The sequence below is a fragment of the Lagopus leucura genome, unplaced genomic scaffold, assembly GCF_019238085.1.
Source record: "Lagopus leucura isolate 7727_CA_CO unplaced genomic scaffold, USGS_WTPT01 Super-Scaffold_100018, whole genome shotgun sequence".
In the NCBI taxonomy this organism is placed as follows: domain Eukaryota; kingdom Metazoa; phylum Chordata; class Aves; order Galliformes; family Phasianidae; genus Lagopus; species Lagopus leucura.
In genome coordinates, this window is record NW_024962272.1 from 9,115,141 (window position 1) to 9,142,661 (window position 27,521).

A 27,521-nucleotide genomic window follows, 5' to 3' on the forward strand; every position below is an offset into this window, starting at 1 on the left:
AGCACCATGAAATGTCCAATTTAGTAAGCCTTTTCCTTTCTTCTGCACTAGAAATATTTTACAGTACAAATGCTGAGAAAAAGTTTTGAGCTGTTTTACTAAGAAGGCGGACAAGTTGCCTCTTTTTCAGTAAGGACAATAAATAAAACAGCCAAGTTACAGAAACAATCTTGAGAAGAGTCAGGAGTTTCAAACAGTAACAGTCCCAAGCTTTCAAACACGCACAGACTAAATTTTATTGACAAATACATTAGTAAAAAGATTTTTTTTTAATTTTAAGATGACTCCAGCAAAAATATAACAAACTCACCTAAAAACAAGTCACATTCACAAGTCTGACAGTCTGCCAATACAACTTTAAATTTCAACCTATTACTGAAAACATGTATTTCTAATTGTATTTTAACTTGTAAATAAATTACAAAAAAGCGCATTACAATCATATTTCACAGCAAAAACAAACAAACAAACAAAAACAAACCATGAACTAATCGAACTTCTTTAAAAAAAAAGATTTCTGCAAAATGCACAACATCTGCAAAAGACTAAACCTCAGTCAACTAGGTACACAATTCATACTGCATTAACCTTTCATGACCCTGCATACAGCTGCTATTTCCACATTACCAGCTAGTTTAATTTCACAAAGAGTAAGAAAATCATTAACTTTAGAACGGATTAAAAAAACAATCTAAAAGCCAGCTGCTTTGAGTGATCATAAGAAGACTCATCATTCACAACATTGGCAGCTTACAGAATAGATCCCCTTTTCCCTTCCCATCCCCAACACACTCATTTTTGGTTTGCATAGAAAAGGGAATGTTTTGTCTGGTTTTGGTGGACTTATATTTTTTTTTGGCTTAGGTATTATTACACTGAAAAAAAAATAACTAAGAAGTACCAGTTTCTGTGCTTTACGATGAAGAATTTCATATTCTGGTACAACAGTAACACTTCTTGTTCAAGACAGGCTAAACTAATTTCCATTTCCTTTCCATGTGTAACTTATCCAACTGTTTTTTAAAAACTACATCCAGAAGTTAACTAATTTTCTGTCATTTTCTTCTACTTTGCTTCCATGAATTCAAGCCTTCATGCTAAACAAACACAGCCTCCTCCACACAGAATCACTAAGTTCACATCTCCAGCCAGCTAACAGTACCTAATTGTGATGATTCCACCAACCTGACAGCTCTGACTTGCCTTTTCATATTGATGTAACACTGTTTCTTCATGAAAACAGATGCACGTTGATTTTTCTCCCACACAGGAAAAACTGAATCCAAACAGAAACGAGCTTCCTGCAAGTAGATGTACAGCTATGAAACAACTGATCAGGTCTCCATCTCAGTCTCCATGGTATCAGTCCTTGAAGGAGTTTTATCAGCACATGTAGTCTCTCCATCCAGGCTCTGAATATCAGATAAATCAATTGCAGGCAATGGTGCTCTCCAATACAAGAATGAGTTATACTGATTGAATTCTTCTTGCTTTGAAAAGATAAAAAAAGGCAACAAAATATTAATATAATCACATTAATCAATTAAGCAAATAATTCACTTTTGTCAAGTACTCAACTGCTGCATCACTTCTGGGAAACATCTCTATGACCCCATCAATTTGTTCAATTGGCAATCTTTCATTAAAATCACAGAATCACAGAATCCTTAGAGTTGGAAGGGACCTCTGAAGGCCATTTAGTCCAACTCCCCTGCAATGAACAGGGGCACCACAGTTAAGTCATGTTGCCCAGGGCCTTATCCAGCCTCACCTCAAAAGTCTCCACGGATAGGGGAATCAACCACATGCTGGGGCAGCCTTTTCAGGGACATAGTTGAATAATACTGAAAAAACCTATGCAATTACTGTACTTCACACATACATAAATTGTTCATTCTTTTCTTCTCACAATAATACAGACATTTCATGTGCATTTAGAAGCTGGTATTCAAAAGAATATTCAACTATTGAATAAATTAAAAGAATGTTCAACTATTTTACCACATTGTATTTCTTCATTTCTATATGTACATTTTGCTCTCAAGTAGGCATCAGAAAAATCAAGATGTCTTTTAGGTCCAAGGACAAGGAGGGACTGGTAAGCCATACAGGAACAACATGAGAGGAACATTCACTTATCTACTACCTTACTTGGTATCTACATGTCACTGAAAAAAATTTTGAAAATCTCTGTTGGATAGCACAGTTGGTTTTTAACCTTACATCCTTAACCACAGAATAAAATTTACAGACTGGGCAGCCAACCTGTGCATATGCCCATAGAAATTACACATGTAAGAAGTGAAAAGAGGAATTCTCAAGCTGCTCCTTACATCTTAAGCGTGCATCTTCTTCTGGTATTACAAAAACAATAAATGCTTTTATTAACTTATAATTGGAACTGTTAGACATTATATTAAATGTCTCAGCATAACCAGTTGCTGAAAAAATCAGTTTTGCAACTAAATTGTTACAACTGCTTTGATATGGCTCTAGTCTGCTGACTCTGTAATTGATTACTAAAAAAAACATAATGTTCAATAAATTACAGTAAGCACTGGCCATAACCCTTCTCAGCTACCAGAATAATGATGCCTTTTTTTCTTTAACTAAATTTAAGAAGTGTATAAACTTACAATACTTCCCCTCTAAAGAAATATTTTTCTATTCATTGCAATACAGGCCTACCGTGAACTCCAGTTTGTATTAGTTAACCCCTTTTTCTACCATCAAAACCTGCGTTATTAAAAGCCTTTAATATTAGGTTTGAGACGTGAAGACATGTCATAACAACAGCATGTTTGTGCACCTGTAGAGTCCTACTAATGCATTAACTTGCACAAAGACTGCCTTCACTAAAGATTACAGAACCAAAGTTCCCCTTAATTGCATCAGCAAGCAAAACCAGTGAATGATAAGGTGCCATGATAACAGGAGGATATGGAAACTGAAAGAATACCTATCTGAACACCCAGTATCTGAAAGCAGCTGTACACATCTGAGATACACTTTTGTAAACTGAATTTTAAATACAGCATAATATTAACAAAAAAACAGAGAGAGAAAGAGAAAGGGAAGACGTTCCAGTCCAAGCTCCACACGGGGATGTCCCGCACACTCAGTACTGCATAAGGCAGGTGGAGAGTATCTCTGAAAACCAAATCAGAATATGTCAGCTACTCTTGACAACTCTCTATACGTTTAATGAACTCCCTTTTTTATGATTTAGTAATAGGTTACTGCTCGTATGGTAAGAGCTCGATTCTTCACATCAGAATATCTCTGTGCTACCTGTTTTGCACACACTCATTAATGGACAGCATTTTTAAACTATTATAATCCAAAACCTCGTAACTACAAAGATGCAGATACAGATTTTGGCCTTGTACTACAAATGGGATTAATTTCATGAGCATTTAAGTCTCAAGAGCAGCAGTATTCTGCTTTATTTATACTCTTCACAAAAATTCTGTGTGAAAGCAAACAAGCCAGAGAAGCACACCAGAGAGGAGCAAATACTCAACATTAGTGCATCAAATATTCCTCTTCACCTACGTATCTCCAAAACAAGCTGAGAAAAATGAAGTTAATCTTCACTGGATGAAGTTGTTTAAGAGTTAATTTCTCAAATGCAGTTGCAAATATTTTCAAGTATGCTTGCAAATAAACTCAAGTACATTTCTTCTCTGGCCAACTTAAGGATAATTGCCAGCAAATTTAACAATAAGTGTAAAATTTACACTGTTCCGACCATAGTCACTACTGTCACAAACTAAACAAACCACCAAAGAGCAAAGAACAATGCTAATCTACAGCTGCACTTTCTGAAAGGTACAAGAATCATCATGAGAAATAGTCACTGCTGTTTAAGATGCAAACCATGCAGATTAAAGGTTCAGAATATGGAAGGAACACCTCCTGTCTGCTATTGATCACGCTGTGGTTCAGGGGAGAGAGACACGTCTGTAAAATACTTTTACTTAGGGAAACACACAACTAAAAAATACTGCCTAACGAAAATATTTTATATAGCAAATCATACAAAGAATAAAGTATATATAAAGTATACAAAGTATATAGCATACTTGTATACTATATTTTTTCCCTCAATTCCTTCATGCCTCAATTCTACAATCTGACAGAAAAAGCAGACAGCCTGAGATAAAATAAGTCACAAATCACAGAACTGTAGGGGTTGAAAGGGACCTGTAGAGATCATCGAGTCCAGCCCCCCTGCAAAGCAGGCCAAACACGTAGACATCCACAACCTCCCCGGGCAGCCTGTTCCAGTGCTCCATCACACAGTGAAGAAGTTCCTTCACATATTGGTGCAGAACTTCCTGTGCTCCAGTTTATGGCCGTTTCCCCTTGTCCTATTCCCACAGACTACTGAAAACATGTCTTTCCAAGTCATGGCGTGGTGCCATACAAATGATGGACCAACTTGAGAACGGGTCTGACGTCCCAGTTTATCAGACCTGCTCCCACAAAGCCACCAGATCCAATCCTTTGCTTTCATCTGAAAGGTCCACGTGAGCGTACACCCGCAGACCTCTAGGCAGGCGTTACTTTGAAGAAGCTAAGAACCACATGTTGTCTGCTATGCTACCGCACAAAATGCTGCCATCCTGCTCCATTGTTCGGCGGCGGACACTGCGCTGGAAGCCAACCGCGTGCCGTCACTCCGTCATCGCAGCACCAGCAGCAGGCTGGGGCCGCCACTAATGGGGGGCCGCCACTAATGGGGGCCCGCCCGAAAACCGACTGGGCAGATGGGCTGTCATACAGCCTAAGCCCGATTTGTGAGAGGCACTACCTTCAAACTTCCACTTCGCTTTTGGACGGGGATGTGACCGAAGACGGAATAAACCGAGTCAAGCTCTCCCCCCAGCCTCTCCAGTGCAGAACGATTGGAGCGGGCAGAAATACCGCTTTCTTAGCACAAAACACAGCGCAGAAGGACGATGAGCCCGCAGGGGCCGCCCGCGGGCACGTGGCTATGCGGGGCCTGCAGCGCCGTACCGGAGCGCCCCACAGCGAGGCCCACCCCGGACGGCTAACCTCCCGCCCCGCCCCGCTCTCCGCGTCGTTACCGGGGCGGCCGCCGGTTCTTCGCCCCGCCTGCCGTCGCTCCCCTCCGCCGTCCGCCCATCGTGGGGCGCCGCGGGCTCGCCCCGCCGCCGCCGCCTGCCCGCCGCATCGCTCAGCTCCCCTCGAGAACCGCCGCCGCGCAGCCCGGGACGCTTTCCCGGCGGCGCCTCGGCCTCCTCCAGCTTCCGCTTGGCGGCGGCTCCGGCGCCCGCTGCCTCGTTCCGCGGGCGGCGTTCGGACAGGGAGGAGCGGGGAGGCGGCGGCGGCGGCTCCCGCAGGAGCCGCTTGAAGGGCGCGTAACAGACCAGCGGTTCTGCGCGCCGCTTGGCCATGGGAGAAGCCGGGCGCGGAAGCTCCGCGTAACGCAAAGCTCCCGGCCGCGAACGCACCACCACCGCTCGCCGAAAGCGCATGCGCGCCGCCGGTTCCCCGCCGCCCGCACGGGGCGGGACTAGGCGAGACCACGCCGCCGAGGGGCCCCGCCCTGCCGCGTGTGGCTCAGCGCCTCCCAGCGCAGCCCCGAGCCCCGCGGAACCGCAGCAGAAACGCGCGGGACCTAAGCCGACGAGAAACCACACCACACACCACGTCGTACTGCAAACTTTAATGTCAGAGAAAAATCAAGTTCGTTACACACATTAAAAATAGCGGAAAGTTCACGCGGAGACATGAAGCTTCCAATCCCCATCGTTGTGACTGTGCTGTGTGCGCACTACCGTATAAATAAAAACACAGGAAGCTCTACATTTGTCAAACGTACTCCCTTAGACAGAAGCATTTGTGAGGCCAGGATCCGGAAGCGCACTCACAGCGGGTGCAGCGGGAGGAGCGTGGCACCGCGGTTATCCCCGGCTGAGCGATGGAGCAGCCTGGGAACGTGCAGGTAGGGCAGAGGGTTCCACACCACTGACTCACACCACCGATTCACAAGGCTGCGCTGCTTCCAGCTGTTAATGCAGCTGCTACACGTTAAAAGGAAATCCATGGACATTTTCCAAATGAGAAATACAAGCACATCGCTATATACATGATTCAAGTCAATAAAACTTCTTCCTATAACCAGTGCTGACAATGGAACTTGTGACAATATGGGGCAGCAATGAACAAACCCAACTGAAGTTGATATCAATGTCCAACCGGAACACAAGAATACAGTTTTGTATGTGTAGGAAGCATGGCATGTTGGGTACAACCACTGACTGGAAGGGTAGGAAACAGGACCAACATTCAGCTAACTCTGTCTGACTTCAAGGAACTTGGAAATCAAAACACTAATCTCATTTTATCCAAGGAAAAAACAAAGTGAAGAAACACAAAGTCCACCCAGTAACCAAAGTAAATAATACAGTAAGAGAATGAAAGTGACTGAAGATTACCTTTTTTTTTTTTTTTTTTTTTTTTTTTTTTTTTTTTTTTTTTTTTAAGGTGTTGAGAGGCTTTTATTTTAATTCCCTTGCAGTAGCAGTGCTTTAAAAATCTTTCTCGGACCAAGGCAGAATCTCAGCAGTTCATTAATGGAGTACAATCTTGGTGGTACAGTTCAAACGAGCATTTTATGTGAAGCTGAAAATTTCTGTAGTCCAGAACCCTTTATTCTCAGTAAAAATTCTGACCAAAAAGGGGCACAGTACTGAAACATCCACACTCTTTTTCTATACGCAGTGTTGAAATTATTTAAAAAACAATTAAAAAAAAAAAAACAAAAAACAAACAAACCCAGGATTGTGATTTTCTTCCAGGCAAACTTTCGTTTTAGAAATGAAGGCACAAATGTCCAGCCTTAACAGGAAAAATCCCAAAGTTAATAATGGAAATATTAAAAAGATGTGATTATGAGAGTATGACATCACCCTGAAAAAGGGACCAGAAACAATCATAAACATTTAAAAAAAGTTATTGTCCAGTGCACCATTATGACCCTGAAAACATCCTTAATTCCTTACCACAAGGTTCTTATATTTTGAATAACGATAAAGGTGGTACTGAACCTAACCAATACATTAAGAGGACAAATGGCTACCATGATGCCTTCTCTAAGCTCGTAATTTTTTTCACTTACATAACAAGCAAAAGAAGATTCAGCTTTACTTTTACGAAGATTCGGCTAGGATTTGCAGATTAAATATCCTCCTAAGCCTCATTAGCCAGAAAAAAAAAAAAAAATGTAGGATAAGGAAGTAGTAAGCCACTAAGTAGTAAAGTGCCTATAGCTACAATGCTGACTCAGGTAAGGAAATCACTAAGTTACAGCACATTATTTACATGTATTTTTTTTATTCCTCGAGAAAGAGGGATTTTTCTCTGTCACTACCTAGAAGTGGCATGGATAACTCAGTCATTAACATTGAAAAAGAGATGAGTGCAAGGTTTATCATAAGTTTCTGTTAGTTATACTTTTAACACTTTGGCTTAAGCGATAAGTAGGTGACTCAAAATCATTATGTTTTAAAGCCACGATGCATCCAGTATTTCAGTTTCAACGCTGTAAGATGATCATTTAGTTCCAACCCCCTTGCTAGGTTACCACGACTCAATAAGAGATCATTCAATCATTTCATAAATTTTCAATCATTTCAGACTTCACAATTGACTAAAAATGTATTCTTAAAAATACTTCTTTAGATGTGATGCAATAAGTACAGTACGTACCTTTGTGCATTCCTAACATCAGAAAGCAGAACAAAGGAAATCATTATAAAACCCAGAAAAACGAGGCAGCATTTGTGAAATTAGCTTGGTTCTGGCAAACAGTTCTTATATCCAAGAAAACATTTTTGTTTTTAATGCATTCCAAAGCAAACATTTTATCTTCCATTTTCACTAGTTACAGTACAAATATGTATGGCATAGTACATGTCTGGATAGCAACAGAAATATTAAGAAAATAGACACTATCTAAATCTTATTAGGAATAGGAAGGCACCACTGATTTGAGGTTGTGTCCAGACATCATTCAGTCCACGTTATTTTTAATTCTAGCATTCAGGCCAAACTTTTTCTGACTAACCTATTCGAAGCACTTCTCTTCTGGCTTTCTCACCACAAACAACACACATTCGTAGTAGTATTTCATCATGGAGAGTTCATTCACAGTGTAAGTTGACAGTACAGATTCTTTCTCCACCTGGAAAAGAAAGCGTAAGTTTTCAAAACATTTTCAACTTCTCTTAGTGAAAGAAACTGTGACTTAATCACAGTCCATAGATTTCAAAGCCTCACGCTTTTCAAAAAATGACAAAAGCGAATCTGTGACACAATTACACACAACCTACTCTCCTAAAACTTATTTGTCTATGACGCTAGCTTGAACGAACTTCAAGATAAACTTTAATTAAGGAGTTTGTCCAGTCTTTACCAATGCTGCTCAGTCAAAACCACATCATCTTACCTCTACATGGAAGCCATACTGCAGTATAACGTTTTTTATATCCTCATAGCTTAACTCTATTGAAAGTTCATTTGCCAAATTTTCAAAGTGGTAAAGAAGAGGACCTGGAGTGCAAACACAAAATGGAAATGTCCATCAAAAACATTTTTAAAATGAAAACCACATACTGAAAATGTGAAGAATGCTAACATCCAGACCCACTAAGCTGGAACACATTGTCATCACTGAAAATACAGTTCTCAGAATGAGTCAGAATTCTACACAAAATCACAGTAGTTTAACTGCTTATGCAAGAATGAAGTCTCATTTCCCATCAAATCATGCTGTACCTTAAACTTTCATCCATGCTATCAGTCTAATATCATTGCTGTGTGTACAGAATAGAACGCAGGACAAACCATGGTCTACTCAAAACCTAGCTCACATTCTGCGACTGGTAAGCTTCTCCTGTGCAAAATGTTTAATGACGCAGTTTTGTCTGCCAGTCCCATAGGAGACTTAAAGCCTTTTTTTGTGATAAGGATATCCATAAATCTCATTTCCAAAACTTATACTTTGGAGCTTTAACTAACAGCGAGAATACAGCACACTACAATTGTCAAATAACAGAAGTGTGACACGTATAAAAAGCCTAGCACTGGGAAGACACACTTCAACATTTCACATCACATGGTGATACAACCCGACTGTAACAAATATTTGAGCAAATGCTGAACACAAAATTCTAAAGTCATGGGTGTTGTTATCTCCACACAGTCTTCAGTACAGATGCCTTCACCCCCACACTACTGTATTATAGTACTGTATACTACAGATGCCTGTTATGTGAGCAAAGGGAAGTCAGGGATTGCGAGAAGGAAGTTGGTCGCACTTGCCTACATTTATCCATATGCCTCCAGGCTTCAGTATTTTCCATATAGTATCAATATAATCAATAACATTATGTGCTGTATCAATGAAAAAGCAAGTTGCTATGCAGTCCCAAGTATCTGTGCAAGAACAATAAATTGTACAGATTAATTCAAATTTTCTTTTCCCCTGTAAAAGTTAATCATTTAACACCAGTATTTGTTTATACACTCAGTACTTCCTTTAACTAACAGTAATAACTGAACACTTCATTTAGTTTAAAAGTAAACAGTCATTTACAAGAAAATAACATTTTGCTTTATGTTATAGAGATTTAAGTTTGGATTTCTGTAGTCTACACACAAGCTCTAAAGTATTATACATACGTGTTTGGTTTTTATAATTCATTCTATACAGTAAAATAAAAACAGTATAACATGAGACCATTTGACATAAATGAAGGTCCAACCATACCATTACCCACCAGTCGTAGAAGTTCATTATAAAACCATTAGAAATACAAATGTAAAAGTATCCAGTGATTTGGGGCCTCTCTGGACACATTAATATGTAGAAAAATACAATGCTCTACACTGAAGTGGATGCACAAATCACATAGGTCTAGAGTAACTGAAAATTCCTCCAATAAATAACAAGTATAATCTTCCCAGGACTACCTTTTAAAGCATGAATCTCCCTGTTTGTCTCTAAACATGTATCCCTGAAATTGTAAAAATTTAAGCTTCTGAAATAAAAAAGTAGAAGTCTCAATTTATCTCCTGCGCTGGATACTCTTAAGATAACATTTTCAGAAAAGCAAACAACTGTAAGGAAGCCAACCACACGAAAATACCTGGAAGACTAGCTGCACAAAAAAAAAGTTCATGAAAAATATTTAATTATGGTGAAGAACTGCTATGAAAATAAAAGGGTGGGAGCTGTAACAAAAAATAGGCATTCCACGCAATAACCAAATACTGTGTGAGGATAAAATACTGACTTCTATATAAGCTTACTTTTTATTAATTTATCAAGCTCTATTAGATTCTGAAGGGTTAAGGTGTTAGACTATGTATAAAAGTGAAATATGTGCTGCCTTTGATCAAGTCTTGTGCATGTAACTGGTGGAGTAGGTGACAAATACGGTCATCTGCAGCTTAATTCAATTTAGTCATAATAAGACTACTTTGGTCACAAAGAAAACAGCACAACTAACCTAGCATCACAAATGAAAATAGTGCTATCCGTACTGGCAGAAGTCTCAGTCCTTGTTATTTATCACCTGCACAGAGTACCTCTGAAATACTCGTGACTGACCAATAAGCACACATACATCTGCTTTAATAACAGGAAATAAATTAGTCAGAAATACACATTTGTATTTTTTGCACCAAATAAGAAAATTGACTTTTTCTATTGCTGTTCATAACATCGTTTTTCTCCATCAGGTTAACTTTTCCCTACTTTTTCCGTGTTGACTTATTCCAAAAGACTGTAACAAATATTCATTAGGAAAGGACGCATCTATTTTTTCTTCTTAATAACCAAAATGAAAAGTTGACTTAGAGAAATCTTACTACAGCTAGTACATTTTTGCTTAATGCGCATAGATATTAGTTCTATTCTGTTAATATATTCATATATTACAATCATAACAAATACTCTGAACTATGCGGATGATCTAAATGATGCTTTTACTCACTGCACTCAGAGTAAATTTCTTGAAAATCCCCTGCCGTCATAGAGAAGTTTGAACCAGAAGGAAGACTGTGAGGATCAACATCAGGGAAATAAATTGGACGTATCTGATCTGCAGATCTTCTATTATTGCTAAACTGATGAATCCAGGGATAAAGCTTACATGAGTTAACTTCAGAACATCTACAAAATACGGAAATTGGAACAATTTAGTTTCAACTAATTGCTAACATATTATCTAGAAATGTATGAGTCAAACTTCAAACATGCATTTTTTTTTTTTGGTCAGTGAAGTTCATGCTAAAGTCATTATTGGTTTTAGGACTTATCTAACTCAAAACAATTCAGACTGCCCAAAAATTTATGAACTGATCAAAATACCAAATTCACTCTGACACGTCAACTGGAACCACACTACAACTGCCTTTCCTTCATTTCATTTTCTCTTTTTTCCTTTTTACAATTATTCCCGATTTCTCCATTGACAATGAATAGAATTCCTTGCACAGAATTACTGAAATCTGTGATTCAATATCCATAGTAAAGATAAGCTTTCTGCATCAGTATTTTTTTCTATTTATAAAAATAATTCTCTTACTTCCATACTTCTTTTCAACTTTCTTGGCCTCATCTGTTGTCATCCAAGGCTTTTCTGCTTCTGAACATAATTGTAAAGGTTTTGAAGCTCAACAACATAAAAGCATTTTTCAGATGCTAACTGAAATGATGCATTTAAATTTAAAAACAAAACAAAACAAAACAAAACAATTTTGCAAGCTGTAATGCTTTTGTGCTACCATTTTAAGCTAGCAACATCCAGAATATTCAAATTATGTCAAGTATGAGCATACACTAAGTATGTCATGGTAAAACAGAATTTGTGCAATGACCAATCAGAAGAACACTTATTTTAAAAACTGATAAAGACAACAAGAAAATATGAATAAAGCCTTTTTCCACAGTCCTGCAAAATCAATATTTAATTAAAAAATGAAGCAGTTTTCATCCCCTGAGCAAAAGTGAACTTTACACCGAAGCCCAATTACTAAGGACATGTTACACATGCATCACTAAATTCAGATAACAGAAGACACATCTATCCAACAGAATACACAGAAAACACTGTAAACTGCAAGCGGTCAACCAGGTTCACTCTTCACAGGTAGATAAAAAAAAATAATCTGTGACAGAGTCTTAGAATTGAGAATTTTTACCTTCACTGTGTTATATTTGTATTTAATCAGTAAAAACAAAACAAAAAAACCCTGCAGTACTGCTGTTGCATGAGCAGCAGTACTGAGAACATTAACTGTTATTTATATATCCATTATGTATGGAGACAATCAGATACACGCAATCAGCCAAAGAAAACAATTAGGCAAAAAAAAAAAAAAAACAAAACCCTGTAGCCAGAGGGGCATCATTTTCTTAAAACAAAACATTTCCAAATCTGCCAACAAAAGTGTTGTGGTAACTATTTCTCAAGTGCTCACAGTCAATTTGTATTATACTAAGAATATTTTGTGTAAGAATGAAATTTTCAAAAAAAAAAAAAGGAAAAGAAAAAATCTGAGTAGATGAGAAAGAGACTTTTTTCTGAGCTGTAAGAGAGGACACACATCTCAGTATTTTTTTTCCAGCACAAATTATATGCAGACAAACCAGTTTCAGTGGGAACTACTAATTTAGTATACAAGACTAATTCCCATGTCCACAGTTCCACTTGAAAAATCTTCCTTTTTACCTCAAAAAAAAACCCCACAAAAACAAACAACAAAAACAAGCAAAGAAACTACTGCAGACCTTCACATTTCCCTCTTTCTGACAAAGCACGTTAGATAAAGATTTTATCTTCAATTAAAACTGCGACACATTTCATTTCTTTCCAAGTAAGGGCAGAACATTTACTATACAACAGTCTGTCTGAAAGGCTTGCACTGCAAAAGATGGTGAGGTAAAAATCTTACTTTTGCCCACTGGTTTAGAAATAAAATACTTCACTACTTTCATCCTAATTCACGGATGTGCAATAAGGAGAGTTCAGCAGCCTTCACAAAGTGTCAAGATTTATCTATGAAGATATTTTTTCATGAGGCTAATTAGCTAATTTCTACTTAGTGTGAACTCTACTTCCACTTAAAAGCTTTTCTTAAAGCACTCTGTTGTCATTTGGGTGCAAAATTTTGTATTACTTCACCTGAACTTTTGGTATGCCTTTCAGAGGCAATAGAACAGGTTATGCTTTTTACAGTTTTTGTTCTTAACAAAAACCAAAGGGAGTCTATTCATCACCTATGATCACCTCTGTCATCTGTTACAGACTGAACTCATCTAAATGCAACTGAAAGAAACCAGCAGTAAAAGCCTTAAACTTAAAGGAAAAAGCAGAATCAAGCGGGAGTGTTGGAGCCACTGGAATTCAACTACTCCAGAACAAGTGTATTTTCAGCTTCCCAACAATACATTTTAAATTTATGCTTTACTCCTAATAGTCACAAGTGAACATTGTTAGGCCTTGATGCATTTTCTAAATATAATATATTAAACTTCATTCACGGTGGAAAAAAAGTTGTAATTTAAAAGAATAAAGTTTTTTACATGCATTAAAATCAGCAGGTATCTCTGCAGACAAAAGACTTTAGTCACTTTTAGAATAGGCCCACTGTAGAAGTAGACTTGGTACTCAAGACAGTACCTTATATTCCTAAAAATAAACCAAGGTCAGGTAGGGGCAGAAGGCAGATTGAATCTGTAAGCACACGCCTCAAAATCCTTGTAATTTTATCAAATGAAAACCAGAAATGGATTAAAATCAGAGTCAAAGATTAGCTTGCAAAATTTTTGAACTCCTTTTTTTCTTTTCAACTGTACTAAACTGCTATGTTCTGTTCATTCTGATCATTGCTTTTTTTTCCAAGGAAGGTAAACATAAATTTCTAAAGGCTTGCTAGGAACAGACACCTAACACTAAAACCAAAATTCTCAAAATTCCATAACATTTTCCTAACATATAACTCAAGACAAGATCAGATCTGACAGAAAGGAATCAGCTGAAATGACTGGAATTCATTTAGAGTAGCAGTTACCAGTATCCTCTTCCCTGCAAATAACAAAACCTGAAGCTGGTAACTCTCCCAGAAACAAAGACACCCAATTTGACTGTGTAAGATCTAACACAGTTAGGAAGTCCAACATACACGTGGTGCCTTTTTGCAAAATATATTTTCTATAAATAGAAAACAACAGGCAGGTGTTAAAAGATCCCGTATTTAAGGAAGGTGAAAAACACACCACAGGTTTGAACCAATATGGCCGCTGAATGATGTTCCCCAAAATGGGAAATTAATACTTTTACGCTACTTTGTATTGATTCAAAAATTCCAAAGACCTAAGAAACAGAAAGGTTATATAGTTAGGGAGGAGGAGAAGGTGACAACTTCTTAGTAGCTGCAAGGTATTACATTAGCTCAACTGTAAGACACAACTTCAGCATCAGATGACAGTCATTTGAGAATCATGTGAAAAAAGACTAAATACATGTCTAGCAACTTCTTATTTTCATTACATTTACCACTACTGTTTTAACCAGACATGCAACAGCCATAAAGAAAGAGCATTTTCACCCCTTTTACTCAGAAAGATAAGCCAGAGCAAATTTAAGACCAGCACACTCCACTGTGGACAATCACTGTTGCTAATAAGAGCTCAAATATGTCAGAATGCTACAAAATACAAGTCCATAATTCATGTGTTTTAACCAAAGACAGATAACTGATTTTTCATTCTGAAGTTAAGTGGGAATCAGTCTCTGAACTGTACAAAATCACCATGAAAACAACAAAACCCAAATCTCTGTCATACACCCAATCTTTCCACCCTAATCCTTACAGGAACAGTTATATTTGGTGCCTTCTTCTTTCTCTAAAAAGTTTGTCACGAGATCAGCAATTTCCATTGTGTGTGGAAGAAATACAAAAATTTCATTTTGAATTCAGCCTATGCAGTGAAATCAGTTACAGTCAAATTTACAACCTTAGTGCAACTGAAGAACTATTAAATATAACATTTTAGATGTTACCTCGTGACAAATTTGCTTAAGAAGTGGATCAGTGTATTCTTTTCCATTTAAAAACTGTGCCTAAGATTTTAGTCTGGAATCTAACACTGTTACCACCACCATCAAATATCATGCATGTAATTAATTAGTCCATATTTGATGACTCATGAAATAGGTGCGTACCTTTTTTTTTTTCCAGAAAATGATGTAAAATAAAAACAGTAGTACTTACACCAGGTTACATAGGGAGTCTGCGATATAATCTAGGCACTTTAAGTTTCATAGCTTAAAACCCATGCTTCCTGCTGTATTCTTAATGACTTAACCCATATCCCTCAGATATAAGCTTCTCCCAATTATCCCAATCGTTATTTGCATGAAAACATCCTAACAAATTATTATTTTATCTGTGTCCTGTGTTATGACTTACAAATCTGTGTTATTTATTCAATTTTTTTATTAGTAACTTCACCTCCCCTGTACCTGCAGGTTTTGATCAGGAAGTAAAACGTAAGCTATGTACCTGTTGAGTACAAAGTTAGAAGAAAAGAGCATAAAGAGGCTCCATTCATTTCCTTGGCAAGCATAACCGAGCATAGCTATTTCCCACGCCAATCTACCTAGCCCAGCACCAGGTACCAGGATATTAACTTTGGAGAAATCCCTGCAACAGAACAAAAATAATAGTTAAATGTTTATCTGATACCTCTTAACAAAGCTTACAGAGGTCCAGCCAAACAATCTTTTTCCCATATACTTGGATGTTATAAATATTTCTCATATGACTTTACTTCTTAAAGGCAAATGGAGCCAGTTCAGGTCAGATCATTTAACCACGTAGTTAAAATAATTCACAGAAAATTATTAACAAGAACATAAGAAACCCTTATTGAGAACACAGTGCACAACTACAAAACAAAATATTTCTTCTGAAAACTAATACAGTATTCAAAATGATTTCTTAAGCGAATTTCAGGAAGAAAGCATATGATTACATTTCACCATTTTTGTTATGATGACCACTGATAATTACTACATTTTCTAAAAATCTTGCTTACACTGCATGGAAAATTAAACAAGCATTTTGGGATCAGAAACACAAAGCAAATCAAACTTCCATGAGCCAATGAGCAATTCAGACTGTAAAAACTTTACAGCAGTTACCCTTTCACAAACTGTGGGTGTTAAATATGCCTATTCAGTGACATACGATTCCCTAAACCAAAGTACAGCGCAGCTCTCGCCTTTTCACTTGCCAAAACTAGACATCAGTACAAGAACATAAGAATACAACCAGCACTATTAGCTACTGAGAAATTTGCAACAACTTCTCTCATATTCCAAGACCAGCAACTAAGAAATAGAACTGCTCTTTCAGGCAACAAGGCAAGATACATATATACATACATTTTAACTGGTATACTTCATCACAATGCAACCAAACCTGCATTTCTGAAAGAAAAATACTCCCACACAAAACAGAATAGGTACATCATTAAAAAAAAATAATTTTCCTTTTTCCAGACCTCAAAAAGACTTTGTAATTTCATATATCAAGAATGTTAGTCCATCCTCTCATTGCATATCACCTTCAAAGGCAAACAAGTCATACACACAATCAAATGAAGAAAGCCGCACTAAGCATTTTCAAGTATACAATGAAAGAAATCAAAATACAAAACCTTTGACTACTTAAAAATTCAGACTGCTGCAACAGATTCAATAGAGCCACTAAGCTGCTGCATAATCATGAAGCTGAGCCTGGGAGATACGTAAATTCTAAAAAACAGTGCACCTCTAGAAATTTATTACCAAAGAAGAAAGTATTATCTTGTCTAATGGCCACACAAACTGACAGAGCAATTTTAACTGTGCCTTTTGGTTGGTAGCTTAATTATGTTAACTACTGAAACCTCCCATCTAGAAAATCAAAGTCATTTTCATTCATTTATACTTACAGCTATTTTGTATTTTGATTAATAAGTAATAGGATGCCATGAGTTTGTAATTACTTAAGATCTGCTAAGCAAAAGCTTCCCTTGCCACTTCTACAGGGAAAAACAGAAGTAAGCTAGCTAGAAAGTCCTCCTTAAAAAACAGGGAGATGAATTCAAGGATAAACTACTTGCTCAAGACAAAACTTTTGAAAATAGAAACTCAAATTAAAGATTATTGAGTTAGAGGATTCTCATTCCAGAAGTTATTTCTAGTGGTGTATCTGTTCACTATTGCTTGAGATGTACTTCTACCTTATCTATGTCTTCAGTTCCTTACAGTTCACCATTATCTATAAAGTATTTAGATCATGTGGACACTTTCACAGTAAAAGAGAGGAATGAAACAAAAAAGGCATTTTTCTTAAAAATAACCTAACAACAAGGAGTTAGTTATAAAGGTTTAATTTCAGTTTACAGTTTGCACCTGTATTCACCCTAGAACAAGATAAAGCCTCCAACAGACAAATTACATCTTTAAATTGCTTGAAATTGGCTTCTACTTTTTTTTTTTTTTTTTTTAAAAAAAAGCACAATAACAGTACTTGATAGAGCAAATTTTGACTTACAAAACACTGCTTACCAACACAGTCAACAGTATTAAATATGCATTTTCATCAGCAATGAACAGAAGCGTGCATGCCACACTTGTGAATATCTGCATGGCCATTCAGAATGTGACTCATCTGTCATGACACTGTCACTGCTGTTGAAACACACCACCTCACTGTGCTTACATCCAGTTTAGTCTCCATAAACATCCAGCAAGTGTCAATGCATTCACTGGGTGCCATTTTTTTTATGCATGGAGGAATGCAATGACACACGTTTGTTTTATACACACTTCTGTTGCTGTTTTGTCTGACCTCCCCTCTGCTGCCATCTGTCCTGACAGTATCTTGAAAATAATTTGCTGAACTAAATGATATATTTAAATTTTCAGTTAAAGCTGGTTAAAAAGTCCAAATTAATGAGCAGAAGCTTACATATACACCAAGTCTTACAGTTGATAACCATGGAATAACATTAACTAATTTGAAGGTTAACCATTTCCTTGTTTTTTTTGAACAAGAAATTCAATCTTCGTGTCCTTAGGGGTAACAAAAAGAACAGAGAAGATAAAAGGAGTATACTCAGATTTTCAACTTTAAACTTCTCCTTAAAAAAAAAAAAAAACAAAAAGAAAACTTTAAACCTTACTCCATCAAGAAATAAAAATATATGTTTTACTGTTTTCTCCTACAGAAAACAACAATCGTGGCTCTTTCAGGTCCACGAAATTCAGAAAGCTTCATCAAAAGGAGAACAATTATGTAAGCTGAATCAAAATTACAAAATTCAGTTATCAGCACAGGAAACCTACCATTTCTTCAGGAAGGTCTTTAATATAACTTCACTTTAAACTGCTTTGTTGATCCTACTAACATTTTCTGTGCTAAATAAACAAGAAATTATTCCTTAGGAGGAGAAATATGCAGAAAAAAATGCTTGCTTTTTTAAAGTTTTACATGACAGTCTTGTCAGGAGACTGGACTGAAATATGAGATAGCAGTGGCTCTTACACAAAACACTTGTTCAAATTTACAGCTAATTTCAATCACTATTTGCATCTCTTCTGCATTCCAGAACAGCAAGCGTGAAAATACTTCATTACTTCCTTTTCTGTTCTTCATATATCAGCAGAACTTGAGAGGGTCACTCTTGTAAATAATAGCCACAATACACCACCAGCATGCATGGAACAAAACATACTTGGGTTGTTTTTAAAAAGTATATATATTTTACAGTGCAAGTAATCAATACAAGTGACCTTTACCGGAAATTGAATGTGCAATTTTGTTGAAGTTACTAAAAAATAAAGTATGGATTGTACTGACAACACTTGTACTTCTTCATCTTTTTCAATGCAAAACACACTGATGCAAAGCTGCCTTCCTTACCAAGCACCAACAGTGCACTTTTTCCTCTAGTAACTGAATTTAACCTCAGGACACTTCAGCACACTCCATCGTATAAAGGAACTGCAAGTGCAAAGAAATGCAGAGCTGCACTTTGAGGTTCCACCTACGGGTTCTTTTCCCACATGAACACTCACAGCCAGTCTTTTCAGAAGCAAACACACAATGCATCCAGCCTAAACACAATAAGTATAATTGCATCATGGTCAGTTCAGGCTCCATCCATCTCTTTAAACTGAAATTGCTCTCCACCGAAACTTTAAAAAATGAGCTAGACTTTCCAGCCAACCTGCACTGCAGTGTAAGTTACCTTTTGCCAATGTTGAGATTACAAGCCATGTAACACAGGAAAAAATAGCTAATTTTGCTACCCTACTTCTTGTCTCAAAGAATATAGCAGCTTAGGACAGCCTGTGGTCACTGGGAAATGGACAATTAATAGTTTACCTAAGTACTACCACCGCTCCATGATAGTCACCAAAATTAAACTTTTAAAATAGATATGTACATAATAAAATTTCTTAAATACAATATACTTCAAACTCAGTTTTGCAATAGACATGTTTAATCTATACAGTGACATTTCAATATTCCTGCACACTAAAATACTCTGGGATTCAGAGTTATCACAACAAAGACAGAAGCACTGTCATACTAGTTATGTCCAACAACCACTACCACCACCACAATTCCTACTTCTTTGACAAAAAGCATTCAACTTCAGATTTATCATTAGTAATGTGGTTTCCTAGTATCAATTTGACTTTATGTCAAATAGGTACAAGATAAAACTTTCCAACTGCAATCTCTAAGACTTGATAAGACTGCGACCTCTACTACTTCTTTTTACCTGCAGCATACACTTTGAGAAACTGATAACTTGAAAAGCTAACATACAGAAAAAAAGCGACCTGCAATTCTGAAGATCAGAATAATTACTTTCAGAACTATGACTATGCCTACAGAGATGCTCTAGAGGCACATAAGGTAACTTCTAATATTTAATTCATATGTAAAATACTATTAATGCCAAAGGCATATTACAAGAAGTTCACCTCGTATAAACAATATGCAGTGGTTCATCTACATTGAGATGAATTAGCCCAAAGCAAAAGAGAAACCAAGCAATCTGCCTGAAACTGTCATTTTACCATACGAGATTCTGCCCCACATTCTGCTGGCACTAAGTGAAAACTGAAAAACGGCCAGTGAAAAGTATACACAAATTGGAATAAGTGCATTATTAGCAATCAGTCAGAAAGAGGATAATCCACAGTAACATCCATCTGTAATAAAGCTAAGTTCTGGCCAGTTTTATGAATACCGAGTTCACATATTTTCCAAATAAGAGCATGAAGCATAAACTGAAATGTACTTTCTGCTGTGTCTACATGGCACAATCATTAACTACATAATTCCTACAACAGTAACTTCTTCCTGGATTCCAACAGCATACTTTTAGTTACCTAAAAGAATCAACTCACGCTAACTACTGTTTTTGTGTTTTTTTAACAAGTCAATGCAATAACAAAGCTACCACACATGTGAAGCAATTTTTAGTAATACAAGCCTTGTAACATCTGTCTGAAACTAACATTAGAAACAAATATTTGTAATAAAATAGTGGGGGTTACTAGTCTACTTCCTTTCTCCTGCCAATATTAAGGGAAATATTAATGCCTGAAGCTGTCACAAGGTTTTTTAAAATTTTTAAAAATTTGTTATTTTTATCTGCAGCATACACACTCCAAAAACCTTCTAACTTGCAAACATTAACTCACTGAGCACACCTGAGAGAATTTAAATGGTCTCCCCAGGCCTATTATTTCAAAAGTTAAAAGAAATCCTCTTGTATCAACTTGAAAAAAAAAATCCTGGCTTACTATTCAAGAAGTTTGAGATTGTGGTTTTTTTTCCTATACATTCTATTAAAACTCTTGATTAATTCCATATCCACATCAATTTCAGTACTTTTAAACCTAAGCTTTTCATTAATCCATAAAAAACATTGTTAGACTTGTGCAACATCATGTGCCCACACAACAGGTAAGACTTAAAACACCATTACCATCTTTCTTTTGGAAAGTTCTTTACAATTTCACTAATTATTGGCTGGTAGCAGGAATCTCGCTCAGGTTTCCCCTCTTCACTCCAGTCTCTGACAAATTGCTTCAAAGTAGATTTTAATTTATCCATGTCAAACGTTGAAGCGGGTGTAATTTTCCCTCCTCCCTAAATAAAGTGAGGAAAAAAATTGTTAATAAAAACCACACAGGTATTTTCACTCTTCAATAACAAAATGTAAATCATAAACAGACAAATAACATGCTATAATGCCTGCTGAGAGTTTCAGCCAGCACATGATTTTCACTTCTGAAACTAGGGCTTACATCCAGCCCAAAAAACTAACACGAGTTTGGTGGTCTCAGTTCAGCACCGAGAAGACCAGGTTTCATGTCCCAAAAGCACTATGTAGTATGACAAAACAGAGCTCAACTTTTAGTCCTTATGCAAGAAAGGACCAGGGTTTCACTAGTGCAGAGAGTGAACTGTTTACCCTGAGAAGATGACCCCTTTAGGTACTAATGAGGCAGTGCTGAGAAGCTCACGCTAGCACTGCCTATTACTGTACCTCAGCTGCAGATATCAAAAACGACTTCAGTTTCCATCTCTGCCACACTTTTAATCTTGAATGTATTTTTTTTAATATAGATGTCATAGCAAAAAAGCAGATCAACAGTGAAAAAGCTCTGCAGATGATAATAGTCAGAACATTTGGCCAAACTAAAACTGTAACTGATTCAGGACGCCACAAAATAAAAATCCTACAGAAAGACAGACAATGCTATTTGAGCTGTATACAGTTAACTGAAATATTAACTTTAAACTACCACTTTGGACCCAAACAGTTTTCTGTTTAATTGTTTTGTTTCTAAAAACAAGTAATTACTGTGATTTGCCAGGTTCACAATTAGCTTTCACTAAAGCAACTACAAAGACTAACATTGTTTAATTGTCAGCTGTACAAGATGTGAAGATAAAAATGAGAAAAACAAGCAAGCAAGAAATTGCAGAGGAGAAAAAAAGAGCAAAAGGAAAGTAAGCCAGACTCCTAAAGGCATTAAACACATATAGAAAAATCCCAAGGTGTACAAAATTTGATTCTGGAGTATGAAAAAGTCAGTTTAAACATACGTCTTCTCCATATTCTTTGTTTTCAAACATATGAACGCAGTCATTCACAATGGTCTGCAGTATTTCTTGATTATGATCAATGCACTTCCGAATCTTGTCAAGGTGAGGAAGGAATTGAGGAAGAAGACTCTGTTGATTAGCTGGAAGAGATTTAAACTGCCTCTCTGTTCTGTTCACACGTTCATGCATGTTCGTTCTAGAAAGGAAGAAAATTAACATAATTAGATACTTGGCAGCAACAACTGCACTAAATACAAGCAATTCCCTCTAGGCTACATCACTCAGAATTATTAATGTCTTTAAATTAAAAAAGACTCTTCAGACATCGTAAGCACTTACCAGAAAAAAGAAAGTTTTAGGTAAAAATTGTTAGTTATTTAGCACTTCCACAAAATGGAATAAATGATCAGCATATGAACTCATAAAAAACAGCCAGACTGCTTCTCAAAGCCAATTTACATTGAATGAAGCAACCAAATGCTGTAGTAGCTTTTGTCATAAAAAGGATATGGAATAAGAATAGAGATCCTTAAAATCAATTGCTTCTGAAGGAACCATAACAGCAAAGGCAGCTAGAAAACAATGGAGTTCAGGCACTCCAGCTGAGATACTAAACTACTTCATTTCATTTCAACAGCGTATTTAATCAAGTATGAATACTGCACATTTGATAATGTAATTGACCAATCTATCGTGACTCCTCCCTTTACCAAAAATAACAGTTCCACAAGAAAGGTTATCTGACTGCCAAGAGACAAAGGGTCTTTTTTTTTTTTTTTTTTTTTTTTTTTTTTAAATTCTTTTCCTCACACAAACAGTTCCATCACCTTTTGACAAAGCCTGCCAGAACACTGATTTGACTTGCTAACTCTGAGCAGAGCCCTTTAAAACAGTTCTATTTGGTTTATCCATTTAGCAAGTTAAGCCAACTGAGCACAGTCATAGCAACTACAGAATGTAAAGGTTGTGATGCCAGGGCAAGGGATATTTCCCATTTAGATAGAAGCAAATCATTTCCTCATATGAAGCCATACTGCAGTCTCTCAAACTGTAGAAGAGCTGAAAACTTGTAAGGTGCTGTGCTGCTTTTAAATGGGGTAGAATTCATCTCCCCTGCAGTAGCTTAGATGGTGGTTTATTTCTGACTGAGAGTTTTAGCAATTGCTTCTATATGCACTGTCAAGGCTTTCATTCTCTTGCTGTCCAGCCAGCCAGGCTGGGGGCACGCAGTCAGGGCAGCAGACCCAAACTGTCCAAAAGGCTACGTTGTACTGGATGACATTGTGCTCAGCAGTAAAAGCTGAGGAAAGGAAGACAAAGAGGAGATATTCACAATTACAGTGCATGCCTTCACCAGCAACCATCATTTGTGATCAGTCATTGCCTTCCTGGAAATGGCTACATATCTGTCTAGTCACAAGAAATCACAAATGAATTACCTGTTTAGCTCCATATGCTTGTGCACTTTCTGCTTTACTTGTTAAAGTTTATCCCACGAGTTTTCACACTTTTACCTTTCCCACCATCTTCCTCATTGCACCATCGAGAGTGAGCAAGTAGCTCTGCCAGCCTCAGCTGTCTGCAACTGGTACAGCTGCTGTAATTTTAGTTGCAGCCTCAGTCTGGAAATCTAATCTGTTAAAATCTCCAGTGTTACATCCATACTATCAAAAAGGGCATTGTAATATATACACTGAGTTTGTCTGATATTTAAGAAGAATGAAGCATTAAAGAATGGTACAACAAAAACCCTGATCCTCTGTAGCATGAGGTGTCCAAACTTTTGGCTTGCTTGGAACATGCTGTGTGAAAAGGAATTGTCCTGGGCTACATATAAAAAATTACTGTAAAGTTAAAGCATATGTAACAATTTTTACTTAAAAAAAAAAAAAAAAAAAAAAAAAAAGAAAGAAAGAAAAAGAGCAACAAAGACATAAAAACTAGTAAGATATTTGACCTTGTTTCTGGGAAACTAATACACTAGTCTGGCTCAGTGGTGTTGTGACTCAACCTGGCAGATGGCTAAGTACCACACAGTTGTTCATTTCCCAATGGAATAGAGGAGAGAATAAAAAAAAAAAAAACAAAAACCAACAAAGTAGAACTTGTGGGTTGAGATAAAACTATTTACTAAGATAGAGAAAAGCAAAATAGTTATGATTTTATATACACACACACACACACAGATAAATGTCACAGAACTAATGTCAGACAAGCAATTACTCACCACCTCCCAGCTCATGCCCAGATAGTACCCCCAAGCAGCAGGTGTACTCCCACCCTCTTTCAAAACTCCTTCCTCTTGATGTCATATGGCACAGAATGCCCTTTGGCCAGTTTGAGTCAGCGGTCCTAATTCTATTCCCTGGTGAGAATGGCCTGAGCATTTACTAACGGTGCTTAGCAGGCAGCCATCAACACCTGTGTGTTACCAATATGGTTTTTCTCCTAGAATCAAAAGACAGCTTCATACCAGGCATTCTGAAGAAGGCAACTCCATCGCAGCTGAAATTAGGACAGATGGAGGTAGCTGCAATGCTCAGTGAGCTCTCAAGGTGCTCATCAGAGACTTTTGATGAAATTTTACGCTTCCCATGCTTCACCCTTGAAAATAATTGTTCTCAAATAAAGGTACCACCACAAGCAATAATATAAGTAAGGCATGATTGTGAAGCGATGGATATCTTTGGTAAGAGAGGGCTTATAAAAGTGTGGCAGAGAGACACAATCACATTTTTACTTGAGTTGAAAGTCTGATTGTAATTCTATACAATCCATTCGAAAATTCTCTGGTAATGTGTTTACGTCAACTGAAAACTGAGTAATAAATACACAAGAAAATTAGTGATGGCATGTGGTGGGCTTGTGAGATGCTAGCATTCCACTGCTCTCCCCTCCAGAGTGTTCCACTGCCACCTATGCAATCTGTGCTCAAGTTATGTGCACATGAGCATCACTATAAATCACACAGTAATGTTAAAAAAATTATCATCTTTTGAGACTCCATTACTATCCATCCATGGCTGCATGTGGCCCATGGGTTGCACGTGCCTACTCTATGGACATCACTGCTTAGCTCAGTATCAACATTTTCAAAGTTGTGCCAGTTAAGTCCTTTGAGTCGTAATTCTATACCCTTTTGAAGCTGATTTGCAACCTTTTCGATAAATGAAAATTCAATGAAATCAAAATTAGAAAAATATGAAGTTGTGTCTACCTCCAACCTTAAATCTGGAATGATCTGAAAATGTATTGCTGCCATGTTCGTACAGGTGTTTCCTATTAACACTTTAAATTACTAATACATTAACTCCACTTAAACTTCATTACTGTGAAGCAGAAGTAATTTTCTTCCATTTCTATACTAGAAATTTAAGTCACGTCCACTCATTACCTGTTTACTGAAATCGAAGGATTCAAAAACAACCCAAATGAGCATGAAGTTGACAGGGACGTTTCTACTTTCTAAGGCCAGAAGATACCACTAAACTACCGATATGACAGTTATTTATTCCATCAACAGGCAGTCTTTGACATGGCCAAAGTGAATTACAGAATTCTGTTTGAAGGAAACATCAGAGGGTCATGTAGTACAACCTCCTGCTCAAACAGTACTTCTAATAAAATACAACAAAAATATCCAAGACAGAAAAACAAGAAACAGAAAGAAAAGTTTAGGTGTCACAGGAAAAAAAAAAATCACATCCACAAACAGGGTACGCTTGTTTTACACTGAGAGAAAAGGTTCTGTGCATAATAATGAGTGAGCAGAAGTATAAAATAGGTAGTGTTAATTAAGTACATCCCAAATGCACCTCCCAAGCCTACAGGAACAAGAGACAGCTTACCGAAATACCCTCGGCTGGGTATTTTCAGCCAGCCCCCTTTCACCACTGGACTTGCTGCCCTTTCAATCGATTAATTCAATTCCTTTCTTCCCCCTCTATTTACTTTTTTCCTAAAGAGGCACCGCACCGTCATCAAATTCCTACAGACCCAGAACTACCACAAACGGCTTCCACCAGGCCTATTAACAGCTCATCCGAATACAGTAACCAAAGCACCCTCCTCATTTCCCGGCTGGTAGGTGCCAGTACCGTTTCCGATACTCCACCAGGCTCAGAAAGCTTTCTATCTTCGCAAAGCGCCCTTTACCACCACTGCACTGATTTCCACCGACCCCGACAGAGCGGTGCGCGTCTGTCCGCGAAGCGGCGCTGCCGCGGCGGCTGCCGAGGGCAGAGCTCGGCGGGCGCCCTGCATCACGGCGCGGTCACACGGAGCCAGAGGCTCCGAAAGCGGGCAGCGGTTACCCGTAGTATCGGAAGGCGTTGATGATTCTCCGGAAATGCTCCCTCTCCATCCGTTCCTCCTCCGCCTCCTCCTCCACCCTGGCCGCCGCCGCCGCCGGCGCCCTCGACTCCTGCGGCTGCCGCCTCCGCCGCTCGCCGCTCCGCCAGGCCTCCCGCTCCCCCTCCGGATCGCCGCCCCCGCCGCTTTCCGCCGGCCATGGGAGCCGCTCCCGGTCCCGCTCCTCCTCGCGGCCCCGCCGCAGCCCCCTGCGCATAGCCTTGGCCGGCGGATCCCTGTCCCCGCGGGGCGGTGGCGGCAGCGCCGGCTGCGCCTCACGGGACACCGCGCACGCGGCCGACATCCCCTTGCCGGCAGCCGCCGCCGACGGTCGCGCACGCTCAGTCGGCCGCTTCCGGGGAGGGCAGGCGCAACCGCGCGCAGGCCTCGCCGAAGACGCGTACCGACGGGCGGGAGGGAGAGAGGCGGGGCAGGGCGGGCGCAGGCGCACATACGCGGTGTGTGTCGCGGCACCTCGCTTCCGCCCTCGGAGCTGGGTGGCAGCGCTGCCGGGTGCCCGCACTCTCCTGTCGCGTCCACACGGGGGCGCGAGGCTTCGGCTGCCGGCGGAGGCCGGCGTCCTTCCGAGCCGTTCGCGCGGTGCTTTCACAGGATGCGGCTCTCAGAGCGCTGATCCAACCTGGCTTCGTCCTTCAGGAGCGCAGGGCTCCGTACGGGCGGCGGCTTCCCCTACCGCACCGAGGGGTTCCTTCAGGCCTCTCCTACTGCTGCACCGCGGGCTCCTCGTGTCTGCGTGTGGAGATTTGCCCTGCGTGCTTCCCACGGGCTGCAGAGAAGAGCCTGCTCCACGGTGGGCCTCCCTCGGGCTGCAGGGAAGTGCTGCTCTGTGCCTGGAGCACCTCCAGCCCTCCCTGACCTTGGGGGCACAGTTTAAAGTCAGATAACTCATCAGTGCATTACAGCAAAAGCAATGTGAAGCA

At 38.7% G+C, this 27,521-nt stretch overlaps 2 protein-coding genes across 4 annotated transcripts; both read right to left on the bottom strand.

Annotated features, from left to right (window-relative positions):
• Positions 1–211: 211 nt before the first annotated feature.
• Positions 212–5,438, bottom strand: CUNH9orf40 (chromosome unknown C9orf40 homolog). Of its 2 annotated transcripts, none has more exons than XM_042877414.1 (2): positions 5,079–5,438; positions 212–1,490 (listed from the first exon to the last, which is right to left on the bottom strand). In XM_042877414.1, exons 1-2 carry the CDS (start codon positions 5,421–5,423, stop codon positions 1,335–1,337), a joined length of 501 nt encoding a protein of 166 aa, XP_042733348.1. In that variant the 5' UTR covers positions 5,424–5,438; the 3' UTR covers positions 212–1,334. The 2 variants fall into 2 exon arrangements, 1 of the variants encoding a protein (XP_042733348.1); XR_006180269.1 differs by having other exon boundaries at positions 1,405–1,490; positions 5,094–5,169.
• A 2,252-nt stretch (positions 5,439–7,690) lies between these two features.
• CARNMT1 (carnosine N-methyltransferase 1) lies at positions 7,691–26,884 on the bottom strand. Of its 2 annotated transcripts, XM_042877446.1 has the most exons (8): positions 26,544–26,884; positions 22,231–22,426; positions 21,104–21,267; positions 15,607–15,747; positions 11,031–11,209; positions 9,355–9,468; positions 8,480–8,583; positions 7,691–8,215 (listed from the first exon to the last, which is right to left on the bottom strand). In XM_042877446.1, the coding sequence occupies exons 1-8, from the start codon at positions 26,882–26,884 to the stop codon at positions 8,099–8,101; spliced, it is 1,356 nt and encodes a 451-aa protein (XP_042733380.1). In that variant the 3' UTR covers positions 7,691–8,098. The 2 variants fall into 2 exon arrangements, with proteins under 2 accessions (XP_042733380.1, XP_042733381.1); XM_042877447.1 differs by lacking the exon at positions 9,355–9,468.
• Between the last annotated feature and the right edge of the window lie 637 nt (positions 26,885–27,521).

Bases quoted from the DNA above. Each gene is read 5' to 3' on its own strand.
- CUNH9orf40 (XM_042877414.1), bottom strand. From the start codon at position 5,423: ATGGCCAAGCGGCGCGCAGAACCGCTGGTCTGTTACGCGCCCTTCAAG. The intron at 1,491-5,078 runs GCGGGGCGGGGC...ATCTTTTCAAAG, and splicing joins CCCCGGTAACGACGCGGAGA to CAAGAAGAATTCAATCAGTA.
- CARNMT1 (XM_042877446.1), bottom strand. From the start codon at position 26,884: ATGTCGGCCGCGTGCGCGGTGTCCCGTGAGGCGCAGCCGGCGCTGCCG. The intron at 22,427-26,543 runs GTAACCGCTGCC...CTTCCTTTCTAG, and splicing joins AACGCCTTCCGATACTACGG to AACGAACATGCATGAACGTG. The intron at 9,469-11,030 runs GTGAGTAAAAGC...GTTCTTGCACAG, and splicing joins AGAAATTTACTCTGAGTGCA to ATACTTGGGACTGCATAGCA.